The sequence below is a fragment of the Oncorhynchus clarkii genome, chromosome 6, assembly GCF_045791955.1.
Source record: "Oncorhynchus clarkii lewisi isolate Uvic-CL-2024 chromosome 6, UVic_Ocla_1.0, whole genome shotgun sequence".
Taxonomy (NCBI): Eukaryota; Metazoa; Chordata; class Actinopteri; order Salmoniformes; family Salmonidae; genus Oncorhynchus; species Oncorhynchus clarkii.
Window position 1 is genome coordinate 33,106,356 of NC_092152.1, and position 26,189 is coordinate 33,132,544.

General features: G+C 44.4%; 1 protein-coding gene across 1 annotated transcript in view; it reads left to right on the forward strand.

The window, feature by feature from the left end:
* Positions 1-26,189, forward strand: part of LOC139411015 (phosphatidylinositol 4-phosphate 5-kinase type-1 beta-like) — a 97,140-nt gene that overhangs the window by 60,740 nt on the left and 10,211 nt on the right. The window contains exons 5-12 of the mRNA XM_071156796.1: positions 5,242-5,359; positions 8,487-8,639; positions 8,837-9,133; positions 19,588-19,790; positions 20,005-20,088; positions 21,927-21,975; positions 22,105-22,189; positions 25,016-25,171. Of these exons, the coding sequence (XP_071012897.1) occupies positions 5,242-5,359; positions 8,487-8,639; positions 8,837-9,133; positions 19,588-19,790; positions 20,005-20,088; positions 21,927-21,975; positions 22,105-22,189; positions 25,016-25,171 (1,145 nt within the window). The remainder of the gene's footprint in view (positions 1-5,241; positions 5,360-8,486; positions 8,640-8,836; positions 9,134-19,587; positions 19,791-20,004; positions 20,089-21,926; positions 21,976-22,104; positions 22,190-25,015; positions 25,172-26,189) is intronic.

A 26,189-nucleotide genomic window follows, 5' to 3' on the forward strand; every position in this document is an offset into this window, starting at 1 on the left:
TTAACGCCCTTTTAATGGATTGAGATTTAGGATGCAGTGTGTTGGCGTGTTGTTACAGGATCATCTGGAGCTAATCACCCAGTAAACCTCCTGTATTCTGTTCCACCTGGCACGGCTACAGGTTCGTACCGAAACAGGCTCAGTCTCTAAGTGAGCCATGTCAGCCTCTCATTAAAGAAAGAGAAAGAAAGGACAACAGAAATGTGTGTTATTTATTCTCTTTCTCTCTTAGTGGTCGTGTGTGTTTGCGCGCATGTATCAGCAGTTAACCCCTTGCTAGAGAGATGCCAGAGAGATGGGCCCTCCAGGTCAAAGTCATTACCACCTCTCTATTATTACACTGTTATTATCACTGGGACAGGTAGATCAGAGGAGAATACACCATGGAGTTTCAATATGCAGCACTACCATATAGAATATATAACATACTGTATGAGCAGGACCACCTATTATCTATATGTTATTCTACACTCACATTACTTTTCATTTGAAATGATTTTCTACCGTTCATTTCTATTATGCCATAGCTTTAGTTTCGGATTCATGTACTTTACTCCAAGGCTGTTGTACCCTCCTCACCACAGCTCTTATGAATGCCCTGACACATCCTGCATTTGTGATCAGTCGTCATTGCTATCAGACAAAAGGCTACAGGACAAGCAAAGAAAGAGTGAAAGCCAGAGAGAGATGGATGGAGGGAGAGGGAGAGGGAGAGCGAGGGAGAGGGAGAGGGAGGGAGAGAGAGGGAGAGGGAGAGAGAGGGAGAGAGAGGGAGAGAGAGGGAGAGAGAGAGGGAGAGAGAGAGGGGGAGAGAGAGAGGGGGAGAGAGAGAGGGAGAGAGAGGGAGAGAGAGGGAGAGAGAGGGAGAGAGAGGGAGAGAGAAAGAGAGAGAGAGAAAGAGAGAGGGGGAGAGAGAGAGGGGGAGAGGGAGATACTGAGGAGTGAAGCAAACACTGTCGTAATGTGTCCGTGTTGATTATGCATCTATTCAAACACAGAAACAACAGAGATTAATTAAGACAGAACACACACACACACACACACACACACTACCACTCAGGACCCTGAATGAAAACGCATATAAAATCGAATTGTATTTGTCACATGCACCGAAGACAACTGGTGTAGACAGAGTAAAAGCAGCAAATGAGTGTAAAAGTGTGTGAGTTATGTATGTGTGTGTGTGTGTTGTATCTATGCGTGTATGCGTTGTATCTATGCGTGTATGCGTTGTATCTATGCGTGGGAGTGTCAATGTAGTGTGTTTGAGTCCGTGTGTATATATTCATTCTAGTGAGTGTGCGTAGGATCAGTGTGTATGTGGGTATATATGTGTGTATATATTCATTCTAGTGAGTGCGCGTAGGGTCAGTGTGTGTGTGTGTGTGTGTGTGTGTGTGTGTGTGTGTGTGTGTGTGTGTGTGTGTGTGTATGTATGTATGTATGTATGTATATATATATATATGTATGTGTGTATATATTCATTCTAGTGAGTGTGCGTAGGGTCAGTGTGTATATATACAGTGCCTTGCGAAAGTATTCGGCCCCCTTGAACTTTGCGACCTTTTGCCACATTTCAGGCTTCAAACATAAAGATATAAAACTGTATTTTTTTGTGAAGAATCAACAACAAGTGGGACACAATCATGAAGTGGAACGACATTTATTGGATATTTCAAACTTTTTTAACAAATCAAAAACTGAAAAATTGGGCGTGCAAAATTATTCAGCCCCTTTACTTTCAGTGCAGCAAACTCTCTCCAGAAGTTCAGTGAGGATCTCTGAATGATCCAATGTTGACTAAATGACTAATGATGATAAATACAATCCACCTGTGTGTAGTCAAGTCTCCGTATAAATGCACCTGCACTGTGATAGTCTCAGAGGTCCGTTTAAAAGCGCAGAGAGCATCATGAAGAACAAGGAACACACCAGGCAGGTCCGAGATACTGTTGTGAAGAAGTTTAAAGACGGATTTGGATACAAAAATATTTCCCAAGCTTTAAACATCCCAAGGAGCACTGTGCAAGCGATAATATTGAAATGGAAGGAGTATCAGACCACTGCAAATCTACCAAGACCTGGCCGTCCCTCTAAACTTTCAGCTCATACAAGGAGAAGACTGATCAGAGATGCAGCCAAGAGGCCCATGATCACTCTGGATGAACTGCAGAGATCTACAGCTGAGGTGGGAGATTCTGTCCATAGGACAACAATCAGTCATATATTGCACAAATCTGGCCTTTATGGAAGAGTGGCAAGAAGAAAGTCATTTCTTAAAGATATCCATAAAAAGTGTTGTTTAAAGTTTGCCACAAGCCACCTGGGAGACACACCAAACATGTGGAAGAAGGTGCTCTGGTCAGATGAAACCAAAATTGAACTTTTTGGCAACAATGCAAAACGTTATGTTTGGCGTAAAAGCAACACAGCTGAACACACCATCCCCACTGTCAAACATGGTGGTGGCAGCATCTTGGTTTGGGCCTGCTTTTCTTCAGCAGGGACAGGGAAGATGGTTAAAATTGATGGGAAGATGGATGGAGCCAAATACAGGACCATTCTGGAAGAAAACCTGATGGAGTCTGCAAAAGACCTGAGACTGGGACGGAGATTTGTCTTCCAACAAGACAATGATCCAAAACATAAAGCAAAATCTACAATGGAATGGTTCAAAAATAAACATATCCAGGTGTTAGAATGGCCAAGTCAAAGTCCAGACCTGAATCCAATTGCGAATCTGTGGAAAGAACTGAAAACTGCTGTTCACAATTGCTCTCCATCCAACCTCACTGAGCTCGAGCTGTTTTGCAAGGAGGAATGGGAAAAAATGTCAGTCTCTCGATGTGCAAAACTGATAGAGACATACCCCAAGCGACTTACAGCTGTAATCGCAGCAAAAGGTGGCGCTACAAAGTATTAACTTAAGGGGGCTGAATAATTTTGCACGCCCAATTTTTCAGTTTTGGATTTGTTAAAAAAGTTTGAAATATCCAATAAATGTCGTTCCACTTCATGATTGTGTCCCACTTGTTGTTGATTCTTCACAAAAAAATACAGTTTTATATCTTTATGTTTGAAGCCTGAAATGTGGCAAAAGGTCGCAAAGTTCAAGGGGGCCGAATACTTTCGCAAGGCACTGTATGTGTGTATATATTAATTCTAGTGAGTGTGCGTAGGGTCAGTGTGTATGTGTGTATATATATGTGTGTATATATTAATTCTAGTGAGTGTGCGTAGAGTCAGTGTATGTGTGTGTATATACATGTATGTATGTATATATTCATTCTAGTGAGTGTGCGTAGGGTCCGTGTGTATTTATATGTGTGTGTATATTCATTCTAGTGAGTGCGCGTAGGGTCAGTGTGTGTGTGTGTGTGTGTGTATGTATATATATGTATGTGTGTATATATTAATTCTAGTGAGTGTGCGTAGGGTCAGTGTGTATGTGTGTATATATATATATGTGTGTATATATTCATTCTAGTGAGTGTGCGTAGGGTCCGTGTGTATTTATATGTGTGTGTATATTCATTCTAGTGAGTGCGCGTAGGGTCAGTGTGTGTGTGTGTGTGTGTGTATGTATATATATGTATGTGTGTATATATTAATTCTAGTGAGTGTGCGTAGGGTCAGTGTGTATGTGTGTATATATATATATGTGTGTATATATTCATTCTAGTGAGTGTGCGTAGGGTCAGTGCAAGATAAGAGTCAGTCCAGATAGTCTGTGTACCATTAATTGACTATTTAGCAGTCTGGCTATTTGGTTGACTTCTGGCTTGAAGGTTTGGAGCCTGTTGGTCCGAGAGCTGATGCTCCGGTACTGTTTGCTGGACGGTAGCAGAGTGAACAGTCAATGGCTTGGGTGGCTGGAGTCTTTGGCAATTTTTCGGGCCTTCATCTGACACCTCCTGACATAAAGGTCCTGGTTGGCAGGCACCTTGACCCCGGTGATGTACTGGGCCACCCACATCACCCTGTAGAACTGCTTGAGGATCCAAGGGCCCATGTCAAATCTTTTCGGCCTCCCGAGGAGGAAGAGGTTCTGCCGTGCCCTCTTCACGACTTTGCAGGTGTGTGCGGACCATGTTAAGTCCTTAGTGAAGTGGACGCCAAGGAACTTGAAGCTCTCAACCCGCTCCACTTCAGCCCTGTCGATGTGGATGGGGGCATGCTCTCCCCTCTTTCTCCTATAGTCCACGATCAGCTCCATCGTCTTTCTGACGTTGAGAGAGAGAGGTTGTTGTCATGGCACCACACTGCTAAGTCTCTGACCTCCTCCTTATAGGCTGACTCGTCGGTGATCAGGCCTACCCTACCACCGTTGTGTCGTCAGAAAACTTGATGATGCAGTTGGAGTCGTGTGTGGCCATGCAGTCGTGGGTGAACAGGGAGTACAGGAGGGGGCTAAGTACACACCTCTGAGATGCCCCGTCTTGAGGGTCAGCATGTAGGTGTTGTTGCCTACCCTCACCACCTGGGCACGGCCGCCTGGAAGTCCAGGATCCAGTTGCAGAGGGAGGTGTTCAGTCCCAGGTTCCCCAGCTTGGTGATGAGCTTGGAGGGGACTGTGTTGAACGCTGAGCTGTACATGAACAGCATTCTCAGATAGTTATTTCCCCTCTTGTCCCGATGAGAGAGGGCCGTGTGAAGTGCAACTGAGATTGCGTCATCTGTTGGGGCGTTCTGCGAAATTGGAGTGGATCTAGTGTGCCTGGGATGATGGTGTTGATGTGCGTCATGACCAGCCTTTCAAAGCAGATACATGACGGATGTGTTCGTGCTGTGGGCTCAAGGGGACTGCAGACTGCCGTCAGTGAGTCTGTGGAGAACCCCATGCCTTCTCTCTGTCTATGGACACAGATCTCATATCATCATAATGCTGGTCCCCTGTGTTACATGGTGTTGTATTATTGTGTTCTATGGGTGTTGTTTAGGGTAATCAGAGGCATGCTCTCTCGCCAGGCTCTGGACTCTAAACAGGGCTGTGTGCCACTGGTTCATCTGGCTTGCGTGTATATATTCATTCTAGTGAGTGTGCGTAGGGTCAGTGTGTGTAGGGTCTGTAGCTGTACTTAAAGACATCCTCCAGCGATTTTTGAACTTTTACTGTTGAAAAGCGATATCCCGAGTATAAATACAGTATAAACACGGAGGTGTGTCTCGATTGTTTCTGTATGTGGGGATATTCTAACTAACTGTTCTGTGTCTTTGTGTCCGGTGGGCCGTTTCCATCAGCGAGGGGAGCAACCTGACACCGGCTCACCACTACCCAGACTTCCGCTTCAAAACCTACGCCCCGCTGGCCTTCCGCTACTTCCGGGAGCTCTTCGGGATCAAACCAGATGACTACCTGGTAGGTCTAAACACTGCACCTGGTACACACCAGGTACACTTCTAGTCCACACCTGATTATGGATTGAGACACATCCTGTAGGTTAGAGTTCATCCTACCTATCATGTAACGTTCACCAATCAACTCATTGGGATCAGTGGTGACTAAAGTGTATGGGAGTGTAACCAGAGTTTTACAGAACAGTGGTTTTACCCTGTTCTACCTATCCAGCTGTGGAGATGGAGATGGGGGTTGGGTTTGGGGGATGAGGTAATAGTTGTGCTAATTTCATTATGATGGGTTTAATTGCATCCCCTGCACATTTAAATGAAATCAGGCTATAATTTCCCAGAGGGTCGAGGTGGGTGGATGTGTGGCGGCGTGCGCGTGAGAGTGCGTGTATCAGCAGTTAACCCGTTGCTGACCGATTCCACTCAGAAGGCATGCCAGAGAGATGGGCCCTTCAGGTCAAAGTCATTACCACCTCTCTATTATTACACTGTCATTATCACTGGGACAGGTAGATCAGAGGAGAATACACCATGGAGTTTCAATATGCAGCACTACCATATAGAATATATAACATACTGTATGAGCAGGACCACCTATTATCTATATGTTATTCTACACTCACATTACTTTTCATTTGAAATGATTTTCTACCGTTCTTTTCTATTATGCCATAGCTTTAGTTTCGGATTCATGTACTTTACTCCAAGGCTGTTGTACCGTCCTCACCACAGCTCTTATGAATGCCCTGACACATCCTGCATTTGTGATCAGTCGTCATTGCTATCAGACAAAAGGCTACAGGACAAGCAAAGAAAGAGTGAAAGCCAGAGAGAGATGGAGGGAGGGAGAGGGAGAGAGACTGAAGGGTGAAGCAAACACTGTCGTAATGTGTCCCTGTTGATTATGCATTTATTCAAACACAGAAACAACAACAGAGATGAATTAAGACAGAACACACACACCACTCAGGGTCCTGAATGCAAATGCAGATAAATTGTGGATGTGTTCATGCTGTGGGCTCAATGAGTCTGTGGAGAACCCCATGCCTTCTCTCTCTCACTCTCTCGTTGTTTCTCTCTATTAGAACACACAGCTCTGTTTTACTGCATTATCATTAAACATCCACACTACTCCACCTTCACTGACTTCCCCTGGTCCTTTGATTTCCACACAGAGGGGGTTCTGTGTTAGAGCAGGGCTTTTATGTTCATTTGGAGAATAACGCCACAGATGTTTTTGGAATGATTGTCGTCTACATGGGTTCTATTGCCAGAGGCCCATCTCATGTAAGCTAAACTGGAAATGTTATTTTGTGCTTTTGTTTGTGAAGGTTCAACTGATAAACGCACACGAATGCTGGTGGAAACAGAATACATTCACCCTTGCCCTGGGGCCTATTGTATGGTCTTAGATAACCTCTGTGGAAGTAATAAAGCTGAATGTGTGGTTTGTAAAAGCTGAGTGCACAGAATTACAGAAAGTACTATACTGATGCCATACCCTCAATGAACTATTGACCACCTGTCTACAGCCAATCCCAGCAAAACAGACCTTTCACTCAGTGTGTGTGTGTGTGTGTGTGTGTGTGTGTGTGTGTGTGTGTGTGTGTGTGTGTGTGTGTGTGTGTGTGTGTGTGTGTGTGGGGGAGGAGATGGGGGGTGTGTGTGTATACGCGTGTGTGCGTGATAATCATATACCGCACCATAAAAGCCGCACACCCATCTGTGAATGAATGAAACTGTATGTTTGCTTTCCAGACCACCCTTATTGGCAACGTAATCCTTTTTAACCACAGTAAACGGGTGAGGGGTTAGTAGTTTGTCCATGGTAGAGGTTGTGCTTTATAAATCAGTAGAGAACATTATTTCCCTGAGGATTAGGCAGCGAGTTCAATGACCATAGGAGTTATCGAGCAGCACAAACAGATCTGGGACCTGTGGTTGTACAGGCATACTAAACCAATTTTGTTATTGTTTTTACAGGCATATTAAACCAGTGTTGTTATTGTTTTTACAGGCATATTAAACCAGTTTTGTTATTGTTTTTACGGACATATTAAACCCGTTTTGTTATTGTTTTTACAGGCATATTAAACCAGTTTTGTTATTGTTTTTACAGGCATACTAAACCAGTTTTGTTATTGTTTTTACAGGCATATTAAACCAGTTTTGTTATTGTTTTTACAGGCATATTAAACCAGTTTAGTTATTGTTTTTACAGGCATATTAAACCAGTTTTGTTATTGTTTTTACAGGCATATTAAACCAGTTTTGTTATTGTTTTTACAGGCATATTAAACCAGTTTTGTTATTGTTTTTACAGGCATATTAAACCAGTTTTGTTATTGTTTTTACAGGCATATTAAACCAGTTTTGTTATTGTTTTTACAGGCATATTAAACCAGTTTAGTTATTGTTTTTACAGGCATATTAAACCAGTTTTGTTATTGTTTTTACAGGCATACTAAACCAGTTTTGTTATTGTTTTTACAGGCATACTAAACCAGTTTTGTTATTGTTTTTACAGGCATATTAAACCAGTTTTGTTATTGTTTTTACAGGCATATTAAACCAGTTTTGTTATTGTTTTTACAGGCATATTAAACCAGTTTTGTTATTGTTTTTACAGGCATATTAAACCAGTTTTGTTATTGTTTTTACAGGCATATTAAACCAGTTTAGTTATTGTTTTTACAGGCATATTAAACCAGTTTTGTTATTGTTTTTACAGGCATACTAAACCAGTTTTGTTATTGTTTTTACAGGCATACTAAACCAGTTTTGTTATTGTTTTTACAGGCATATTAAACCAGTTTTGTTATTGTTTTTACAGGCATATTAAACCAGTTTTGTTATTGTTTTTACAGGCATATTAAACCAGTTTTGTTATTGTTTTTACAGGCATATTAAACCAGTTTTGTTATTGTTTTTACAGGCATATTAAACCAGTTTTGTTATTGTTTTTACAGGCATATTAAACCAGTTTTGTTATTGTTTTTACAGGCATATTAAACCAGTTTTGTTATTGTTTTTACAGGCATATTAAACCAGTTTAGTTATTGTTTTTACAGGCATATTAAACCAGTTTTGTTATTGTTTTTACGGGCATATTAAACCAGTTTAGTTTTTCTCCTCAGTACTCCATCTGTAATGAGCCTCTGATTGAGCTGTCCAACCCCGGGGCCAGCGGCTCTCTGTTCTACCTGACCAGCGATGACGAGTTCATCATCAAAACCGTCCAGCACAAAGAGGCTGAGTTTCTCCAGAAACTACTTCCAGGTTACTACATGGTGAGTAACTCACCCAACCTGGTCTGTGTTTCCTATATAGTGCACCACTTTTGACCAGGGCCCATAGGGTCTTGATCGAAGGTACTGCACTATGTAGGGAATAGGTTGACATTAAATGGACACAGACCTGGACCCAGGCCTATTAAACAGAACCTATTCATCAACTAACTGTATTCCACCTCTCTCTCCACACGCAGAACCTGAACCAGAACCCACGCACCCTGCTGCCTAAGTTCTACGGCCTGTACTGCATCCAGTCTGGAGGCGTCAACATCCGGCTGGTGGTGATGAACAACGTGCTGCCGCGCTCCGTCAAGATGCACTACAAGTACGACCTGAAGGGCTCCACCTACAAGAGACGTGCCTCCAGGAAGGAGAGGGAGAAGGCCTGTCCCGTCTACAAGGACCTGGACTTCCAGGACATGCATGAAGGGCTCTACTTCGACGCTGACACCTACAATGCCTTGATGAAGACCCTGCAGAGAGACTGCCGGGTAGGTGTGGACTGGGACAGCTGTCTGTCTGTGTCGATCTCTCTGTCTGTCTGTGGGTGCCTCAAGCTCCGACCTTGCGGTGGAACCTCGCGAAACTATGTGACGACACTGGCATGAGTACCAAGAAAAGTAGATTACACAGCTGGTTTAAATGTAATGCCACAATTCAAACTTGTTAGAGCATCCCAGTGTTACAAAGCATCTAAGCAAACATATGGCGGAAGCAGTTTTAACAACAACAACAAAACAGGAAATGCATTTTCTTCACATTCTTTCAGTATTGTATGCAGGTTATAGTGTCATTCTGGCTTTTACCGTCATCCTAGAAATGGAAAGGAGAAGTGCTATCAGATGAGATGGTTCCTGTGACTAATTTAGGTCTGCTCTTTTCATCCCCACACACACTCTGGACTTAAATGGCCAAACTTCTTGTTATGTCACCCTTTGGACATTGGGTCAGATGCCAGAACTAGAGAAGGGCACAGATTGTATTTGGCATGGGAATCCAGTGAATTACTGGGACTCGTTCTGTCTATGGGAAATCAGCAACCTCTCCCCTTCACATAGGATACAGATGTGGGATCTTAATTTGATCACTCTTTTGTTGATGAGAATTTTCCTGGAAATGCAACCTTCTAGTGTATTCAGCAGGAACTTCAAACTTCCAGTGTATTCAGCAGGAACTTCAAACTTCTAGTGTATTAAAGGTTTAAAAAGGCTTCTAAAGTTTGTCATTTCCAATTGAACATTTCAGACTTGATTTGCCTTAACCTGAAATGCATCAACCGCTACATAAAATGTCCATTAATTATAATCCACATAATAATTCACATTTCCTGTTGCTGCAGAACTATTTTCCTGCTGTAGCAAACTTGCTCAGATTAAGATCCTACATCTGTTCTCTGCCACCTTAGTGCACACACTCAAATAGTATACACTACACGGGCGGCACACATGTACACTAATGCAAGTATGCACACACGCACATGCACCACACACACACACACACACACTTCCACTCTTCCACTTCATACCCTGCCACATTGAATTTAAACCAAGAACAGTGTGCTTGTGATTGTAGGGTTGGACGGTGTGTTTTGAGAAAGGGGACTGTGTCTTTCTGCAGTGTTTGGCACTGGGATTGTGTGTTTCCACGGTTGGTTCCTTGGGAGCTCTGTGCTCTGTTTCAGTTCCATGACAGTTTTCCAAACATTGAGTGTGATTAAGAAATGTTCCCAGCAGCGTGAGAGAGAGAAAGTAAGAGAGAGCACCACTCTAAAGATAGGAGGCTGCATTCCTGTCTATTTCAGAGCAATAGCCAGATTGTCCTGTCTAATCTAGTGAAGTGGTGGGATCAGAGCTGTTGTTTAACAGAACAATAGGAGCCAGGAGCTACTTTACCACTCCTAAAATGTACATAGACCAAACAGGACCATAACAAGTCAACTCACAGAACCAAAGCGGTGCATGTTGGAGTTTTTCGTTAGCACTACACAGCTGACTCAAATGAGCAAGTCATCAAACTTTGATGATTTGAATCAGCCGTGTAGCGCTAAGACAAAAAGACTCAAAATATTCATCCCTTTGTGTCCCCAGGGCCAGAACCACTGGTCTATGGCACGACTACATTTATCTCTGTTGTTATTGTGCTCTGTTCACACCTACACGACCCGTTGGTGAATTGAAAATGGAGTTGGTGGAAACAGGAAAAAAACACATCAAAAAACATTTAAAAAAAACATCATCTAATGTGGACTACCTCAGGTGATGACCATATAGATGGTGTTTATAAAATGATTGACAATGGTGAATGGCCTTATCTATTACAACATGTATCAAATCACCTCAACTACCCCGTACCCCAAGCACATTGACTCGGTATTGTTATTGCTATTTTATTGTGTTTGTATTTCCTTTTTTAATGGTGCTAACTTTCGTACTTTTTAACTCTGCGTTGTTGGAAAAGGGCTCCTAAGTCAGCATTTCATGGTAAAGTCTACACCTGTTGTATTTGACTCATGTGACAAATAAAATGTGATTTTTATTTGGGCTAGCTCTGAGGTGATGACAGGGCATACAGTTGAAGTCGGAAGTTTACATACACCTTAGCCAAATACATTTAAACTCAGTTTTTCACAATTCCTGACATTTAATCAGGTCGGTTAGGATCACCACTTTATTTTATGAAATGTCAGAATAATAGTAGAGTGATTTATTTGAGCTTTTATTTCTTTCATCACATTCCCAGTGGGTCAGAAGTTTACGTACACTCATTTACTATTTGGTAGCATTGCCTTTAAATTGTTTAACTTGGGTCAAACGTTTCGGGTAGCCTTCCACAAGCTTCCCACAAAAAGTTGGGTGAATTTTGGCCCATTCCTCCTGATAGAGCTGGTGTAACGGAGTCAGGTTTGTAGGCCTCCTTGCTCACACACACTTTTTCAGTTGTGCCCACAAATTTTCTATAGGATTGAGGTTAGGGCTTTGTGATGGTCACTCCAATACCTTGACTTTGTTTTCCTTAAGCCATTTTGCCACAACTTTGGAAGTATGCTTGGGGTCATTGTCCATTTGGAAGACCCATTTGCGACCAAGCTTTAACTTCCTGACTGATGTCTTGAAATGTTGCTTCAATATATCCACATAATTGTCCGTCCTCATGATGCCATCTATTTTGTGAAGTGCACCAATCCCTCCTGCAGTAAAGCACCCCCACAACATGATGCTGCCACTCCCGTGCTTCACGGCTGGGATGATGTTCTTCGGCTTGCAAGCCTCCCCCTTTTTCCTCCAAACATAACAATAGTCGTTATGGCCAAACAGTTCTATTTTTGTTTCATCGGACCACAGGACATTTCTCCAAAAAGTATGATCTTTGTCCCATCTGCATGTGCAGATGCAAACAGTAGTCTGGCTTTTTTTATGGCGGTTTTGGAGCAGTGGCTTCTTCCTTGCTGAGCGGCCTTTCAGGTTATGTCGATTAAGGACTCGTTTTACTGTGGATAAAGATACTTTTGTACCTGTTTCCTCAAGCATCTTCACTAGGTCCTTTGCTGTTGTTCTGGGATTGATTTGCACTTTTCGCACCAAAGTATGTTTAATCTCCAGGAGACAGAACGCGTCTCCTTCCTGAGCGGTATGACGGCTGCGTGGTCCCATGGTGTTTATACTTGTGTACTATTGTTTGTACAGATGAACGTGGTACCTTCAGGCGTTTGGAAAGTGCTCCCAATGATGAACCAGACTTGTGGAGGTCTACACATTTTTCTGAGGTCTTGGCTGATTTTCTTTTGATTTTCCCATGATGTCAAGCAAAGAGGCACTGAGTTTGAAGATAGGCCTTGAAATACAGTCGTGGCCAAAAGTTTTGAGAATGACACAAATATACATTTTCACAAAGTTTGCTGCTTCAGTGTCATTAGATATTTTTGTCAGATGTTACTATGGAATACTGAAGTTTAATTACAATTGTTTCATAAGTGTCAAAGGCTTTTATTGACAATTACATGAAGTTGATGCAAAGAGTCAATATTTGCAGTGTTGACCCTTCTTTTTCAAGACCTCTGCAATTCGCCTTGGCATGCTGTCAATTAACTTCTGGGCCACAGAAGTTAATGATGGCAGCCCATTCTTGCATAATCAATGCTTGGAGTGTGTGGGTTTTTGTTTGTCCACCCGCCTCTTGAGGATTGACCACAAGTTCTCAATGGGATTAAGGTCTGGGGAGTTTCCTGGCCATGGATTCAAAATATCAATGTTTTGTTCCCCAAGCCGCTTAGTTATCACTTTTGCCTATGGCAAGGTGCTCCATCATGCTGGAAAAGGCATTGTTCACCAAACTGTTCCTGTATGGTTGGGAGAATATGCTCTTGGAGGATGTGTTGGTACCATTCTTTATTCATGGCTGTGTTCTTAGGCAAAATTGTGAGTGAGCCCACTCTCTTGGCTGAGAAGCAACCCCACACATGAATGACCTCAGGGTGCTTTACTGTTGGCATGACACAGGACTGATGGTAACCCTCACCTCATCTTCTCCGGACAAGCTTATTTCCGGATGCCCCAAACAATCGGAAAGGCGATTCATCCGAGAAAATGACTTTACCCCAGTCCTCAGCAGTCCAATCCCTGTACCTTTTACATAATAACAGTCTGTCCCTAATGTTTTTTTTCCTGGAGAGAAGCGGCTTCTTTGCTGCCCTTCTTGACACCGGGTCATCCTCCAAAAGTCTTCGCCTCACTGTGCGTGTAGATGCACTCACACCTGCCTGCTGCCATTCCTGAGCAAGCTCTATACTGGTGGTGCCCCGATCCCACAGCTGAATTAACTTCAGGAGACGGTCCTGGTGCTTGCTGGACTTTCTTGGGCGCCCTGAAGCCTTCTTCACAACAATTGAACCGCTCTCCTTGACGTTCTTGATGATCTGATAAATGGTTGATTTAGGTGCAATCTTACTGGCAGCAATATCCTTGCCTGTGAAGCCCTTTTTGTGCAAAGCAATGATGAAGGCACGTGTTTCCTTGCAGGTAACCATGGTTGACAGAGGAAGACAATGATTCCAAGCACCACCCTCCTTTTGAAGCTTCCAGTCTGTTATTCGAACTCAATCAGCATGACAGAGTGATCTCCAGCCTTGTCTTCGTCAACACTTTGTTTGGGATTCAGTTCATTTGCATGGCAAAGAGGGACTTTGCAATTAATCTGATCACTCTTCATAACATTCTGAAGTATATGCAAATTGCCATCATACAAACGGAGGCAGCAGACTTTGTGAAAATGAATATTTGTGTCATTCTCAACTTTTGGCCACGACTGTACATCCACAGGTACACCTCCAATTGACTCAAATGATGTGAATTAGCCTATCAGAAGCTTCTAAAGCCACAACATACTTTTCTGGAATTTTTCAAGCTGTTTAATGGTATAGTCAATTTAGTGTATGTAAACTTCTGACCCACTGGAATTGTGATACAGTGAATTATGTGAAATAATCTGTCTGTAAACAATTTTTGGAAAAATGACTTGTGTCATGCACAAAGTAGATGTCCTAACCGACTTGCCAAAACTATAGTTTGTTAACAATACATTTGTGGAGTGGTTGAAAAACTAGTTTTAATGACTCCAACCTAAGTGTATGTAAACTTCAGACTTCAACTGTATCTCATGTGGGAGGAGCATGAAGTTACCCCTCGACACTGATCTTAGGCCAGTTTTGCATTTTTAACAAATTGTTGAAGTTATTAATTGTGGAGGGTCTGCTGATCCTAGAGGCTGTTGGGCATATGTTTTAACAGTGTGTGTTGTCCATGACAAGAGAGATCATTATAGTGTTCCCCTGTCTGCCTCCTGCCCCAAGGTGCAACCAGGATGTGGAGAAACAGAGCCACTGAGACCAGGAACAGGAACGTAGATGCTTCCTATTACAGGCATCCAGCCTTTGAAACCTTCGCAACGTTATAGCCTACGATGTGATTGTCAATGGCATTTGTTTTAGTCCTCCACAACATGGCTTCTGTTAACCAGCTTCAGCTACTCTTATTTTATTGGACACTCTGAGAATAGCTCAACTGAGCTGTTATTCCACAGCAAATGACAAGTCGTGACTAATGAATGGAGTTAGTCTGCATGAGTAGCATGCTGTTAGGGGTGAATATATACTGAACAAAAATATAAACGCAACATGTAAAGTGTTGGTCAAATAAGATTCACAAAATTTTCCATTCGCAAAAACGTGTAATTCTCTCAAATTTTGTGCACAGATTTGTTTACATCCCTGTTCGTGAGCAATTCTCCTTTGCCAAATAATTCATCCTCCTGACAGGTGTGGCATATCAATAAGCTGATTAAACAGTGTGATCATTACACAGGTGCACCTAGTGCTGGGGACAATAAAAGGCCTCTCTAAAATGTGTGGTTTTGTCACACAACACAATGCCACAGATGTCTCAAGTTTTGAGGGAGCATGCAATTGGCATGCAGACTGCAGGAATGGATTGTCCACCAGAGCTGTTGCCAGAGAATTGAATGCAAATTTCTCTACTATAAGCTGTCCCCAAAGTTGTTTTAGAGAATTTGGCAGTACGTCCAACCGGCCTCACAATCGCAGACCATGTGTAACCACGCCAGCCCAGGACCTCCACATCTGGCTTCTTCACCTGCGGGATTGTCTGAGACCAGCCACCCTGACAGCTGATGAAACTGAGGAGTATTTCTGTCTGTAATAAAGCCCTTTTGTGGGAAAAACTCATTCTGATTGGCTGGGCCTGGTCACGCCTTGAAGGCTTTGGCAATGGCTGCTATAGCTGGCTGATTCCTCTCCTTGTGTTTGTCCACTAAACTCACAAACTCCTCAATGTTGACTTTCTATTGGATACAGCTCAAGTAGGTAAGAGTCCGTCACAGACTCTCGAAGATGGCCTCTTGTTTGAAGTCTTTAGAGGGGTCTTTATTTTTCCATCCCTCCCGCTCTCCTCCTCCTCTCTCATCCTCTGTGTTTCAAAGTAGTTATCTTCTTCTTCTAGGAAGGCACGGCGCTAAAGGGAACAGTGTTTCATGTTGAATGCAGTGGTTGTACTGTAAGTGACTCTGGACTCTGTAGCTAGTTTGTTATTGTCACTGCTTCCTGTCTTCCCTTCCTGAGCTGGAAGCAAAGTGCCCTCAAAGCAATATCTCTGTCCGTTTCCATGAGTAAGCACTAAACCCCTCGCCCCAGGGCCTGCTGCAGCACCGAAAAACAGGAGAGGCGGGAAAGGAAGGGGTAGAAGGGGGAAGAGGTTAGAGTTGTACGGAAATTTAGCCAGGGTATGAAGGGGAGGTTAGCGGCGAGATGAGATTGGGAGACCATGACGTCTCTGCTGCTGTGCTGTATGTGGGTCACTGAGGGAAATGTAGGGTGCTCTCTCTTTCCCTCCTCTCTTCATCTCACAACAGCTCCCTCGATGCCCTCCATATGGAGAATGAGCTGAGAACATGAATAAACTATATCCATGTCTATGACTAGAGGGAGAGAGAGACTGAAGGAAAGCCTGCTTGTGTTTGGCTTGGAACAGGGAGCAATGTCATTGTCATAGTATGGCTGGGCTCTGAGATGTTGTTGAGATGATGACAATGTAAACTGTAATGACAGTTTAGCAACGGGGACAATCTTTTGTAAGTGGTTGCCAATCATGAGTGTTGAGGTCTTTGACTAGGGCAGAGGGATGTTGACTGTCATTTTGCCTTTTTTGTCTGGGAATCCCCCTATTAACTCGAGACGCAAACAAACACACACTCACATGCACACACAAACGTACACACGCGCTCGCCCGCACACCACACGCCACACACAAATAGAATGGGTGGGAAAGTAATGTTGCATAATTGTTATGGAACTCGAGGCCGGTCATGTTGTCAGACAAAAACAACCTTTTATTGGTCCCACTCCTCTCTTCCTGGGTCATGTGATTCTGTAATTCCATTGGAACATGACGGGGACAACAATGCCCTCTCACAAAGCCAATCAAGCCAGGGCCAATGTCAAATGACACCCTATTCCCCGTATAGTGCACTACTTTGGCAAGAGTTGGATCGGGCTGCTACGCACGCTTACCCCCCCCCCCCCCCCCCCCCCCCCCCACACACACACACACACAAAAAACATATGGAAAATCGTTGAATTAGAATTTGTAACATGGAGTGGAGACATTCTATGAAATGTCAATGTGAAAGCTGGGAGTGTGATTTGTATGAAAGGCACGGCTGGCACCATATTTTAACTGCAATGGAAAGAGTCTCTCTGTCATTCCTCTCTTCAAAGGGTGCCAGTGTATTAGTGTCATTGTAAGTGGGCCATGCTGTACTGTGGGTTTCAAAGACAGACCCTCTCAAGAGACCGATCCAGAGGAGAGACAGGGCTTGGATGTGCTGAATTACATCGAAGATAATTTGTTCAAGGAAAAGGGAATCTTGTAAAAGGGTGACTTAGTGAACACGTGTTAAAATAGTCTCCCTAATACTTTTCCATCCACTTTTACAGAAACTCTGAAGACAGACAGCAGTTTGAAGTCAAATAAATATAAGGTGAACATCTACAGTGTGTTGATATTATGTTGAAGTGATTGTTAGTTATTGTTGGCTCACATTGTCTAGTTAGGGATGTATCTAACATTAGGATGATAGCATCCCAAAAACATTGAACAAATATATATATATATTTTTTTTAAATATAAAAAAAAACATAATTTTTAAAATGAAATATCCTTGGAATGTTCTAACATTAACTCAAATGTTGTGCACAACATCTGTAACAACCACCACAGAACATTCCCCGAACGTTTTCATTAGGTTTCCAGGAAATACAATAACACAATGTACTATTTCATGTTTTTAAGTCATTCTGCCGCAACAAAATGGGAGAGCAACGTTCTGGGTACGTTCTTATGAATGTTCTGGGAACTTTCACAGAAACAATTTAGGTTTTCTGGGTATGCTTTTTATTGCAGGTGAGGAGGAACACCGACTTTGTACCTTGGCAAATCACTGCTCAGCATCAGTTGAAGAAGGATGCACACATTTGAAGTGCCCGTTGCAGTAGTATAGAAGCCAACCTGATGAAGGCAGGCAGCAGTATGGTTTGTGTAGCGATGGTTTGCCTGGCAAGGAGAGCTGGTCAGGCCAGCTGGGAGTCACATGGGCCTACTGTGGGCAGGTTGGTGTGTGGGTCTATTCAAAATGGTGTCCTTTGAATAGGAACGGAGGAGTCAGGAGGAACAGATGCAAATCAAATACATGGAAAAGGCAAAGCTCGAACAAGAGCACAAGTGTTTTCTGAGTGTGTGTGTTTGTGTCTGCGAGCGTGTGGCTGTGTGTATGGGCTTGAGTTCGTGATTTGCATTAGTCATATAAGGACACTAAATAAATAATTAACCATGATTAAACAACCAGCAACAATGTAGTTTATAAAGCAAACATAAAGACATTTATCATTGGGAATAACCAGGACATAGCTGTTCTGTAATATTATTTTGGCTGTACTAAGTCATGTCACATGTTTCCTTGTGCCACATCAATGGATTCTAGTTACAGATACATCAGTGGTATGATAAGATGTCAAAATGCCATCTTTGCTGACCTATAGCCTACTGTCCACTCCTAGTAAGTGTGTGTTGATGTTAGTCTCTTAACAAAGATCCTCATTCTGGACATACTAGGCAACGTTACTTTGATTAGATCACAAAAGGCTGATTATCTGGTTCTGTTGTGGTCCTTTTCCTCAGCCTGTTTTCTATTGGCCAGTTCGTTATATGGGATAATGATAACTGAGTCCCTTATGGCACCCTATTCTCTTTATAGTGCACTACTTTTGTACTAGTGAACTACTTAGGAAGTTAGGGTGCCATTTGGGATGTACCTGATGCTGGGAATACTGTTGACGAAATCCATCTGCGTTGCTGACTTTAGGGGTTACCATGACGATCATGATGAACATTCTTGTAATTTTTAGGTCTGCAGCCAAGCCACATTTGTCTGGGTGTTCCCTGTTATGACAGATTTGACAAAACCTGCTGTTTCATTCCCTGTTCCTGCTTTTTCTTTCTTTTGTTATCGTCTCTCTTAGACAGACAGTGTTATTAGTTTTGGGGATTTGCACGGTAATGCTTAGAATGACATGGTTCCTGTGGTCCAATGATCAGATGATCAAATTTGATCAATTTTGCGTCCAAAAATGGCTAATCTTATTATTGCTGATAGCACCATAAAAATGATGACTTTCCATGCAAGCACGTCTGCACACGTATGTATGTATGTACACACACACACACACACACACACACACACACACACACACACACACACACACACACACACACACACACACACTTGGCATGCAAAAGCAGTGCCAGCCAAGCCAGACTAAAAGGCCTGATAGCACCCTTGACCCCATATTCAGATTGTGTTTTTTGAGCCCCTCTGATGTCGTGAGAACGTTCTGTTTGAGCAGTGAGAGGAAACCTGGGGCCTGAGAAACCCTGGGAACAGAGACACACGGGTCAATATGTAAAACATCACTCAACCGTGGAGCAACACCTTTCTTTATATAGCTCAAGAATCAGTTACAGAAAGATTTCTTCAATGCTTTTTGGCGTTTGAGGCACACTTAGATTAGTGGTTGGATGACACACTTTGTACTTTTCAGGTCTGTGTAACAAAAGCTTCTGGCCAACATAGTAAAATAGAATAGAATATCACTAGTGCCTATTTATTTTTGGTCCCACAGAAATATGGGTCACATTTCAATAAACCAGATGATAGTAAAAACGATTTGTTGTTGTTTAAAACGAACACACCTGTGGCTGATACTAGTCAGTCGAGGACTAACAGCAAGGCCAAGACAGCGCCGACTGCATTTCCACTCTCTGCTAGCTAACAGGTTGCTGATCATGGTAATTAAGCTGTGGTTTCATGTTGTGTGCTGCAGGTATTGGAGAGCTTTAAGATCATGGATTACAGTCTGCTCCTGGCCGTGCATGTCCTGGACCAGAGCCCAAAGGAGGGGGGCGAGCCGGGCCAGGCAGGGGGGGACGGCAAGAGGCCCGTGGCCCAGAGGGTCCTCTACTCCACAGCCATGGAGTCTATCCAAGGGGACGGCAAGGCTGCCGAGGCCCACACCACAGACGACACGTGAGTCAGCTCACCACAGGCATGCTGCCCATACAAACACACATACACAGTAATAGTTTAATGACATTTAGACATACACTGGCAAAACTCTCACAAACACTCGCAATGATCAAAAACCCAACCCTCACTGAGATGCTTTGAAGGATGACTTGGCAGATAATCCTGACTGACTACTTTCTGTCACGGGACTTGTATTTACTCTGCTGTATTTCAGGATGGGTGGAATTCCTGCCAAATCACACAAAGAAGAGAAGCTGCTTATTTTCCTGGGTATCATCGACATCCTGCAATCCTACCGGTACAACATGACTTCATAACATGCTATAAAACATGTATTACATGGAATAATGACAAACTATTTACATGTTCAGCATTATGTTCTGTAACCTGGAGTTTTCTGTCCCTATGCTGGGGAGGGAGAAAGAGACGAGAGACGCATAGGGAAAGAGAAGAGACGCAGAGGGAAAGAGAAGAGACGCAGAGGGAAAGAGAAGAGACGCAGAGGGAAAGAGAAGAGACGCAGAGGGAAAGAGAAGAGACGCAGAGGGAAAGAGAAGAGACGCAGAGGGAAAGAGAAGAGACGCAGAGGGAAAGAGTAGAGACGCAGAGGGAAAGAGTAGAGACGCAGAGGGAAAGAGTAGAGACGCAGAGGGAAAGAGTAGAGACGCAGAGGGAAAGAGAAGAGAGACAGAGGGAAAGAGAAGAGAGACAGAGGGAAAGAGAAGAGAGACAGAGGGAAAGAGAAGAGAGACAGAGGGAAAGAGAAGAGAGACAGAGGGAAAGAGAAGAGAGACAGAGGGAAAGAGAAGAGAGACAGAGGGAAAGAGAAGAGAGACAGAGGGAAAGAGAAGAGAGACAGAGGGAAAGAGAAGAGAGACAGAGGGAAAGAGAAGAGAGACAGAGGGAAAGAGAAGAGAGACAGAGGGAAAGAGAAGAGAGACAGAGGGAAAGAGAAGAGAGACAGAGGGAAAGAGAAGAGAGACAGAGGGAAAGAGAAGAGAGACAGAGGGAAAGAGAAGAGAGACAGAGGGAAAGAGAAGAGAGAGAGGGAAAGAGAAGAGAGGCAGAGGGAAAGAGAAGAGAGGCAGAGGGAAAGAGAAGAGAGGCAGAGGGAAAGAGAAGAGAGGCAGAGGGAAAGAGAAGAGAGGCAGAGGGAAAGAGAAGAGAGGCAGAGGGAAAGAGAAGAGAGGCAGAGGGAAAGAGAAGAGAGGCGCAGAGGGGGAGAGAGACGCAGAGGGGGAGAGAGACGCAGAGGGGGAGAGAGACGCAGAGGGGGAGAGAGACGCAGAGGGGGAGAGAGACGGACGCAGAGGGGGAGAGAGACGGACGCAGAGGGGGAGAGAGACGGACGCAGAGGGGGAGAGAGACGGACGCAGAGGGGGAGAGAGACGGACGCAGAGGGGGAGAGAGACGCAGAGGGAGAGAGAGACGCAGAGGGAGAGAGAGACGCAGAGGGAGAGAGAGACGCAGAGGGAGAGAGAGACGCAGAGGGAGAGAGAGACGCAGAGGGAGAGAGAGACGCAGAGGGAGAGAGAGACGCAGAGGGAGAGAGAGACGCAGAGGGAGAGAGAGACGCAGAGGGAGAGAGAGACGCAGAGGGAGAAAAGGGAGAGAGAGACGCAGAGGGAGAAAAGGGAGAGAGAGACGCAGAGGGAGAAAAGGGAGAGAGAGACGCAGAGGGAGAAAAGGAAGAGAGACGCAGAGGGAGAAAAGGAAGAGTGATGCAGAGAGAGAGAGACGGAGACAGAGACATAAGCTCTTTAGTGTGAAAAGCCTCTAGCACCAGAGAGACAGTAGTGTCAATGTAACACTTTTCCCTGTTCTTATCTCAGCATCTCTAAGCTGACCTCAGGACCCGTCGGTTAGTGTCTTGGCTGGTTGTTACATAATGAGCACAATGTAATGGATAGCTTCATATTGTTACCCATATATATTTTCTTCTTAGTCGTCTTCCCTCCCTCACTATTTGGTGTTTGCCTGCCTCAGCCCATCAGGGGAGCGTATTGCATAACATGAACGTAATATTGCTGTGGTTCCTGTTCTGTGTTTGGTGCCAAAATGAAGGCTCTCAGGTTCTGGATGTTGGGGGGTTTGTTGCATTACGTTTGTGCCAAGGCTTCTTTTTTTCTACCTCAGATTCATTAAGAAGTTGGAGCACTCGTGGAAAGCCCTGGTCTACGACGGCGTAAGTTGATATACTGCAAATCTGATCCACGTGTCCTTCTGGATACACACCATTCATAGGTTCCTTTCTTATTGATCTCAAATAGCCCTCTCTGATAAATGCTTGTATTGTCTTCTGTTCTGTCCTCAGGACTCTGTCTCGGTGCACAGGCCTGGTTTCTATGCCAACCGATTCCTCAAGTTCATGAGCACTTCGGTGTTCCGGAAGACTCAGAGTAAGTCTGCTGGCTCTTGTTCCTCAGTCCCCTATGAAAGGGACACCTGTATTTATGTTAGGACTTTCAACTGGCACACGTGCCAGGCACTGGGACCAGGAAGGATGGCCTGTGGGAGGTTTGAGTAAAAAATAAAAAAAATAATTTAAGTGTGTAGAATGGACCTAATATATTTTGTAATAACTGTGCTTTTTCTGGCCCGCAAATTGATTTTGACAAAAAAATTGTTAAAAAAAAGAGTCTGTGCGGCCCTCTGAATTTCGAAATCCCAATGTGGCCCTCGAGCCAAAACATTTGTCCAAACCAGAGACTGAGACAGGTTAATCTTTCGGTGTGGCACGTACAGTTTAGTCAACTGTAAACTATTGGAAATCTTATGTTTGTACAGATTCCTAGTTTTATTTGTTTGTTACCTGCAATATCAGGTGATTGTGGAGTGGATATGATTTATAGACGCTTTAAGTCAGCTTTTCCCAAACTCTGTCCTGGGGACCCGAAGGGGTACATGTTTTTAGGTATTTGCCCTAGAACTACACAGCTGATTTCAAATAATCACAGCTTGATGTTGAACAAAACCGAACCTTCCAGTAAATATATAGAAGTAGCTGTGTTGAAAGCTACAACACAGCTGTGTCGATGTACAGTATACATTTCTCCTGTGAGAGGAAGTGATTGTGTGTTACCAGTGTAGTGTGTGTAGAACAGGTTTGTTATGTTGACGATCGAGTGGCACATACACACTGTTGTCAGTCAGTTAAATGGGTCAAGTTTAAAACCCTTCCTCAGCTCTTCTGTCTGTGCTTTCAGGTCACACTGACATACTGATATACACTGAGTGTACAAAACATGAGGAACACCTTCCTAATATTGAGTTGCACCCCCTTTTGCCCTCAGAACTGCCTGAATTTGTCAGGGCAGGGACTTGAAAGCATTCCAAAGGGTTGCTGGCCCATGTTGACTCCAATGCTTCTCACAGTTGTCAAGTTGGCTGGATGTCCTTTGGGTGGTGGACCTTTCTTGATACACGCCGGAAACTGTTGAGCATGAAAAACCCAGCAGCGTTGCAGTTCTTGTCACACTCAAACCGGTGCGCCTGACACATACCACCACACCCCGTTCAAAGGCACTTCAATATTTTGTCTTGCCCATTCACCCTCTGAATGGCGCACATACACACTCCATAGCTCAACTGTCTCAAGGTTTAAAAATCCTTCTTTAACCTCTCCTTCCCTTCATCTACACTGATTGAAGTGGATTTAACAGGTGACATCAATAAGGGATCATAGCTTTCACCTGGTTAGTCTATGTCATGGAAGGGCAGGTGTTCCTAATGTTTTGTACACTCAGTGTAGATTCCTGACATTGGTTCTCAATGATGTTAAATCGTTTTTGTTCTGTATTTTGTTATTTTACCAAACAAAATACTTTTCATTTTACCAGACGCTCTTATCCAGACCAATGTACAGGAGCAATTAGGGTTGAGTGCCTTACTCAAGGGCACATCGACAGATTTTTTACCTGGTCGGCGAGGGGATTCCAACCAGCAGCCTTTCAATTACTGGCCCATCGCTCTTAGCCACTAGGATAACTGCCGGGCTTTTCCCAGAAATAGCTTGTTGTTTTCAGAGAGGAAATGGTTGCCCTCTGCCCCATGTTTGGGTGGTGGCCATGACAGCCCCCTAGTGGTTGTAATGTGGGAATCAATTTAAGGGGCTGAAGCCCCCCTCACTTCAGGGTTTTGACTTGGGGGAATATTTTATGTCAAGATGATATAAAGCAGTGTTACGCAACAGTGTGGACCGCTAATTAAATGAAGATGGTTTCTGTGATGATTTGGGATTTAGCTGCCTGGTATTATCATGCCAATGCTTCTGCAGTTAGATACGATGGGGAGAGGATTTCATGCTCTGCTTGGGAGTCAGAATGGAACGTCTGAGGGACAGTTGTGTAATACTTATTCTGCGTTAACAGTTTGATCTTTTTACTGCTAATTTGGGACAGACGCTCCGAGCCTGATTATGCATGATAATGGTTGCAATCAGGATAATCTGTTCCCTCCATCTCTCCCTATTTCTCTCTTGCTTTCTCTCCCCTACCCACTCACCCTCTCCCCTACCCACTCACTCTCTCCCCTACCCACTCACTCTCTCCCCTACCCACTCACTCTCTCCCCTACCCACTCACTCTCTCCCCTACCCACTCACTCTCTCCCCTACCCACTCCCTCTCTCCCCTACCCACTCCCTCTCTCCCCTACCCACTCCCTCTCTCCCCTACCCATTCCCTCTCCCCTACCCACTCCCTCTCTCCCCTACCCACTCCCTCTCTCCCCTACCCACTCACTCTCTCCCCTACCCACTCACTCTCTCCCCTACCCACTCACTCTCTCCCCTACCCACTCCCTCGCTCCCCTACCCACTCCCTCTCTCCCCTACCCTCTCCCCTACCCACTCACTCTCTCCCCTACCCACGGTCTCCTCTTGTTCCTTATTTTCCTCTCTTCCTTCCCTCCTCTTTTCTTCTCTCTTCCCCCACCACTAATTTACCCCTCCTCTCTCTCTTTCTCTCTCTTTCTCTCTCTGTGTCTCTCTCTCTTTCTCTCTGTGTCTCTCTCTCTTTCTCTCTCTTTCTCTCTCTGTGTCTCTCTCTTTCTCTCTCTGTGTCTCTCTCTGTGTGTCTCTGTGTCTCTCTCTGTGTGTCTCTGTGTCTCTCTCTCTTTCTCTCTCTGTGTCTCTCTCTGTGTCTCTCTCTCTCTCTCTTTCTCTCTCTGTGTCTCTCTGTATCTCTCTCTCTGTTTCTCTCTCTCTCTCTCTGTTTCTCTTTGCAGCCATTCGGTTCTCCCCTTCTAAGAGAGCACGTACATCCATCCCTGCTCTGAAGTCGTTCTCTCAGGAAATCCTGTCTTCTCAGAAGGAGGAGAACGAGGAGGAGAGTCGGGACAGGCTGGGAGGAGCACGCAGTCTGGCCAGTCTAGACGGGCAAGGTAGACCAGCAGCACACTATCATCAATCATCCACACATTCATGTGTTTTATTTCCCTTTGGAGGTTGAGCCAAAAGCACCAAACAGGAGTCACTTTCGCTCCCCAGATCTGTCATGTAGAACACAACTCTATGTCTGGATAGATGGACCTTTTAGAACCACTTGGTCCACATAAACAGGTCCTTCACTAGGGCCGTAAAACTGTCTCCTGTCCACCTCCAGGCCTCACTGAAATGTTGCCTCACCGGAATGATAGCCCAGCCCTGTTATTACAGCCAGCCCGTTTTGTGTGCGTGTGTGTGTGCGTGCGACTGAGTGAGCATTATCAACAAGTTCTCATTATCACTCGCTCTTTGTCTCTTGGGGATCCATTATCATGCCTGACTCCAGTGATGGGGGTGTATATGGCTGGCTGAGTTAGAATCAGGACCCTGTCAGCAGTGATGGGGGTGTATATGGCTGGCTGAGTTAGAATCAGGACCCTGTCAGCAGTGATGGGGGTGTATATGGCTGGCTGGATTAGAATCAGGACCCTGTCAGCAGTGATGGGGGTGTATATGGCTGGCTGAGTTAGAATCAGGACCCTGTCAGCAGTGATGGGGGTGTATATGGCTGGCTGGGTTAGAATCAGGACCCTGTCAGCAGTGGTGGGGGTGTATATGGCTGGCTGAGTTAGAATCAGGACCTTGTCAGCAGTGATGGGGGTGTATATGGCTGGCTGGGTTAGAATCAGGACCCTGTCAGCAGTAATGGGGGTGTATATGGCTGGCTGAGTTAGAATCAGGACCCTATCAGCAGTGATGGGGGTGTATATGGCTGGCTGGGTTAGAATCAGGACCCTGTCAGCAGTGATGGGGGTGTATATGGCTGGCTGGGTTAGAATCGGGACCCTGTCAGCAGTGATGGGGGTGTATATGGCTGGCTGAGTTAGAATCAGGACCCTGTCAGCAGTGACAGGGGTGTATATGGCTGGCTGAGTTAGAATCAGGACCCTGTCAGCAGTAGCCACTAAGCTTTCG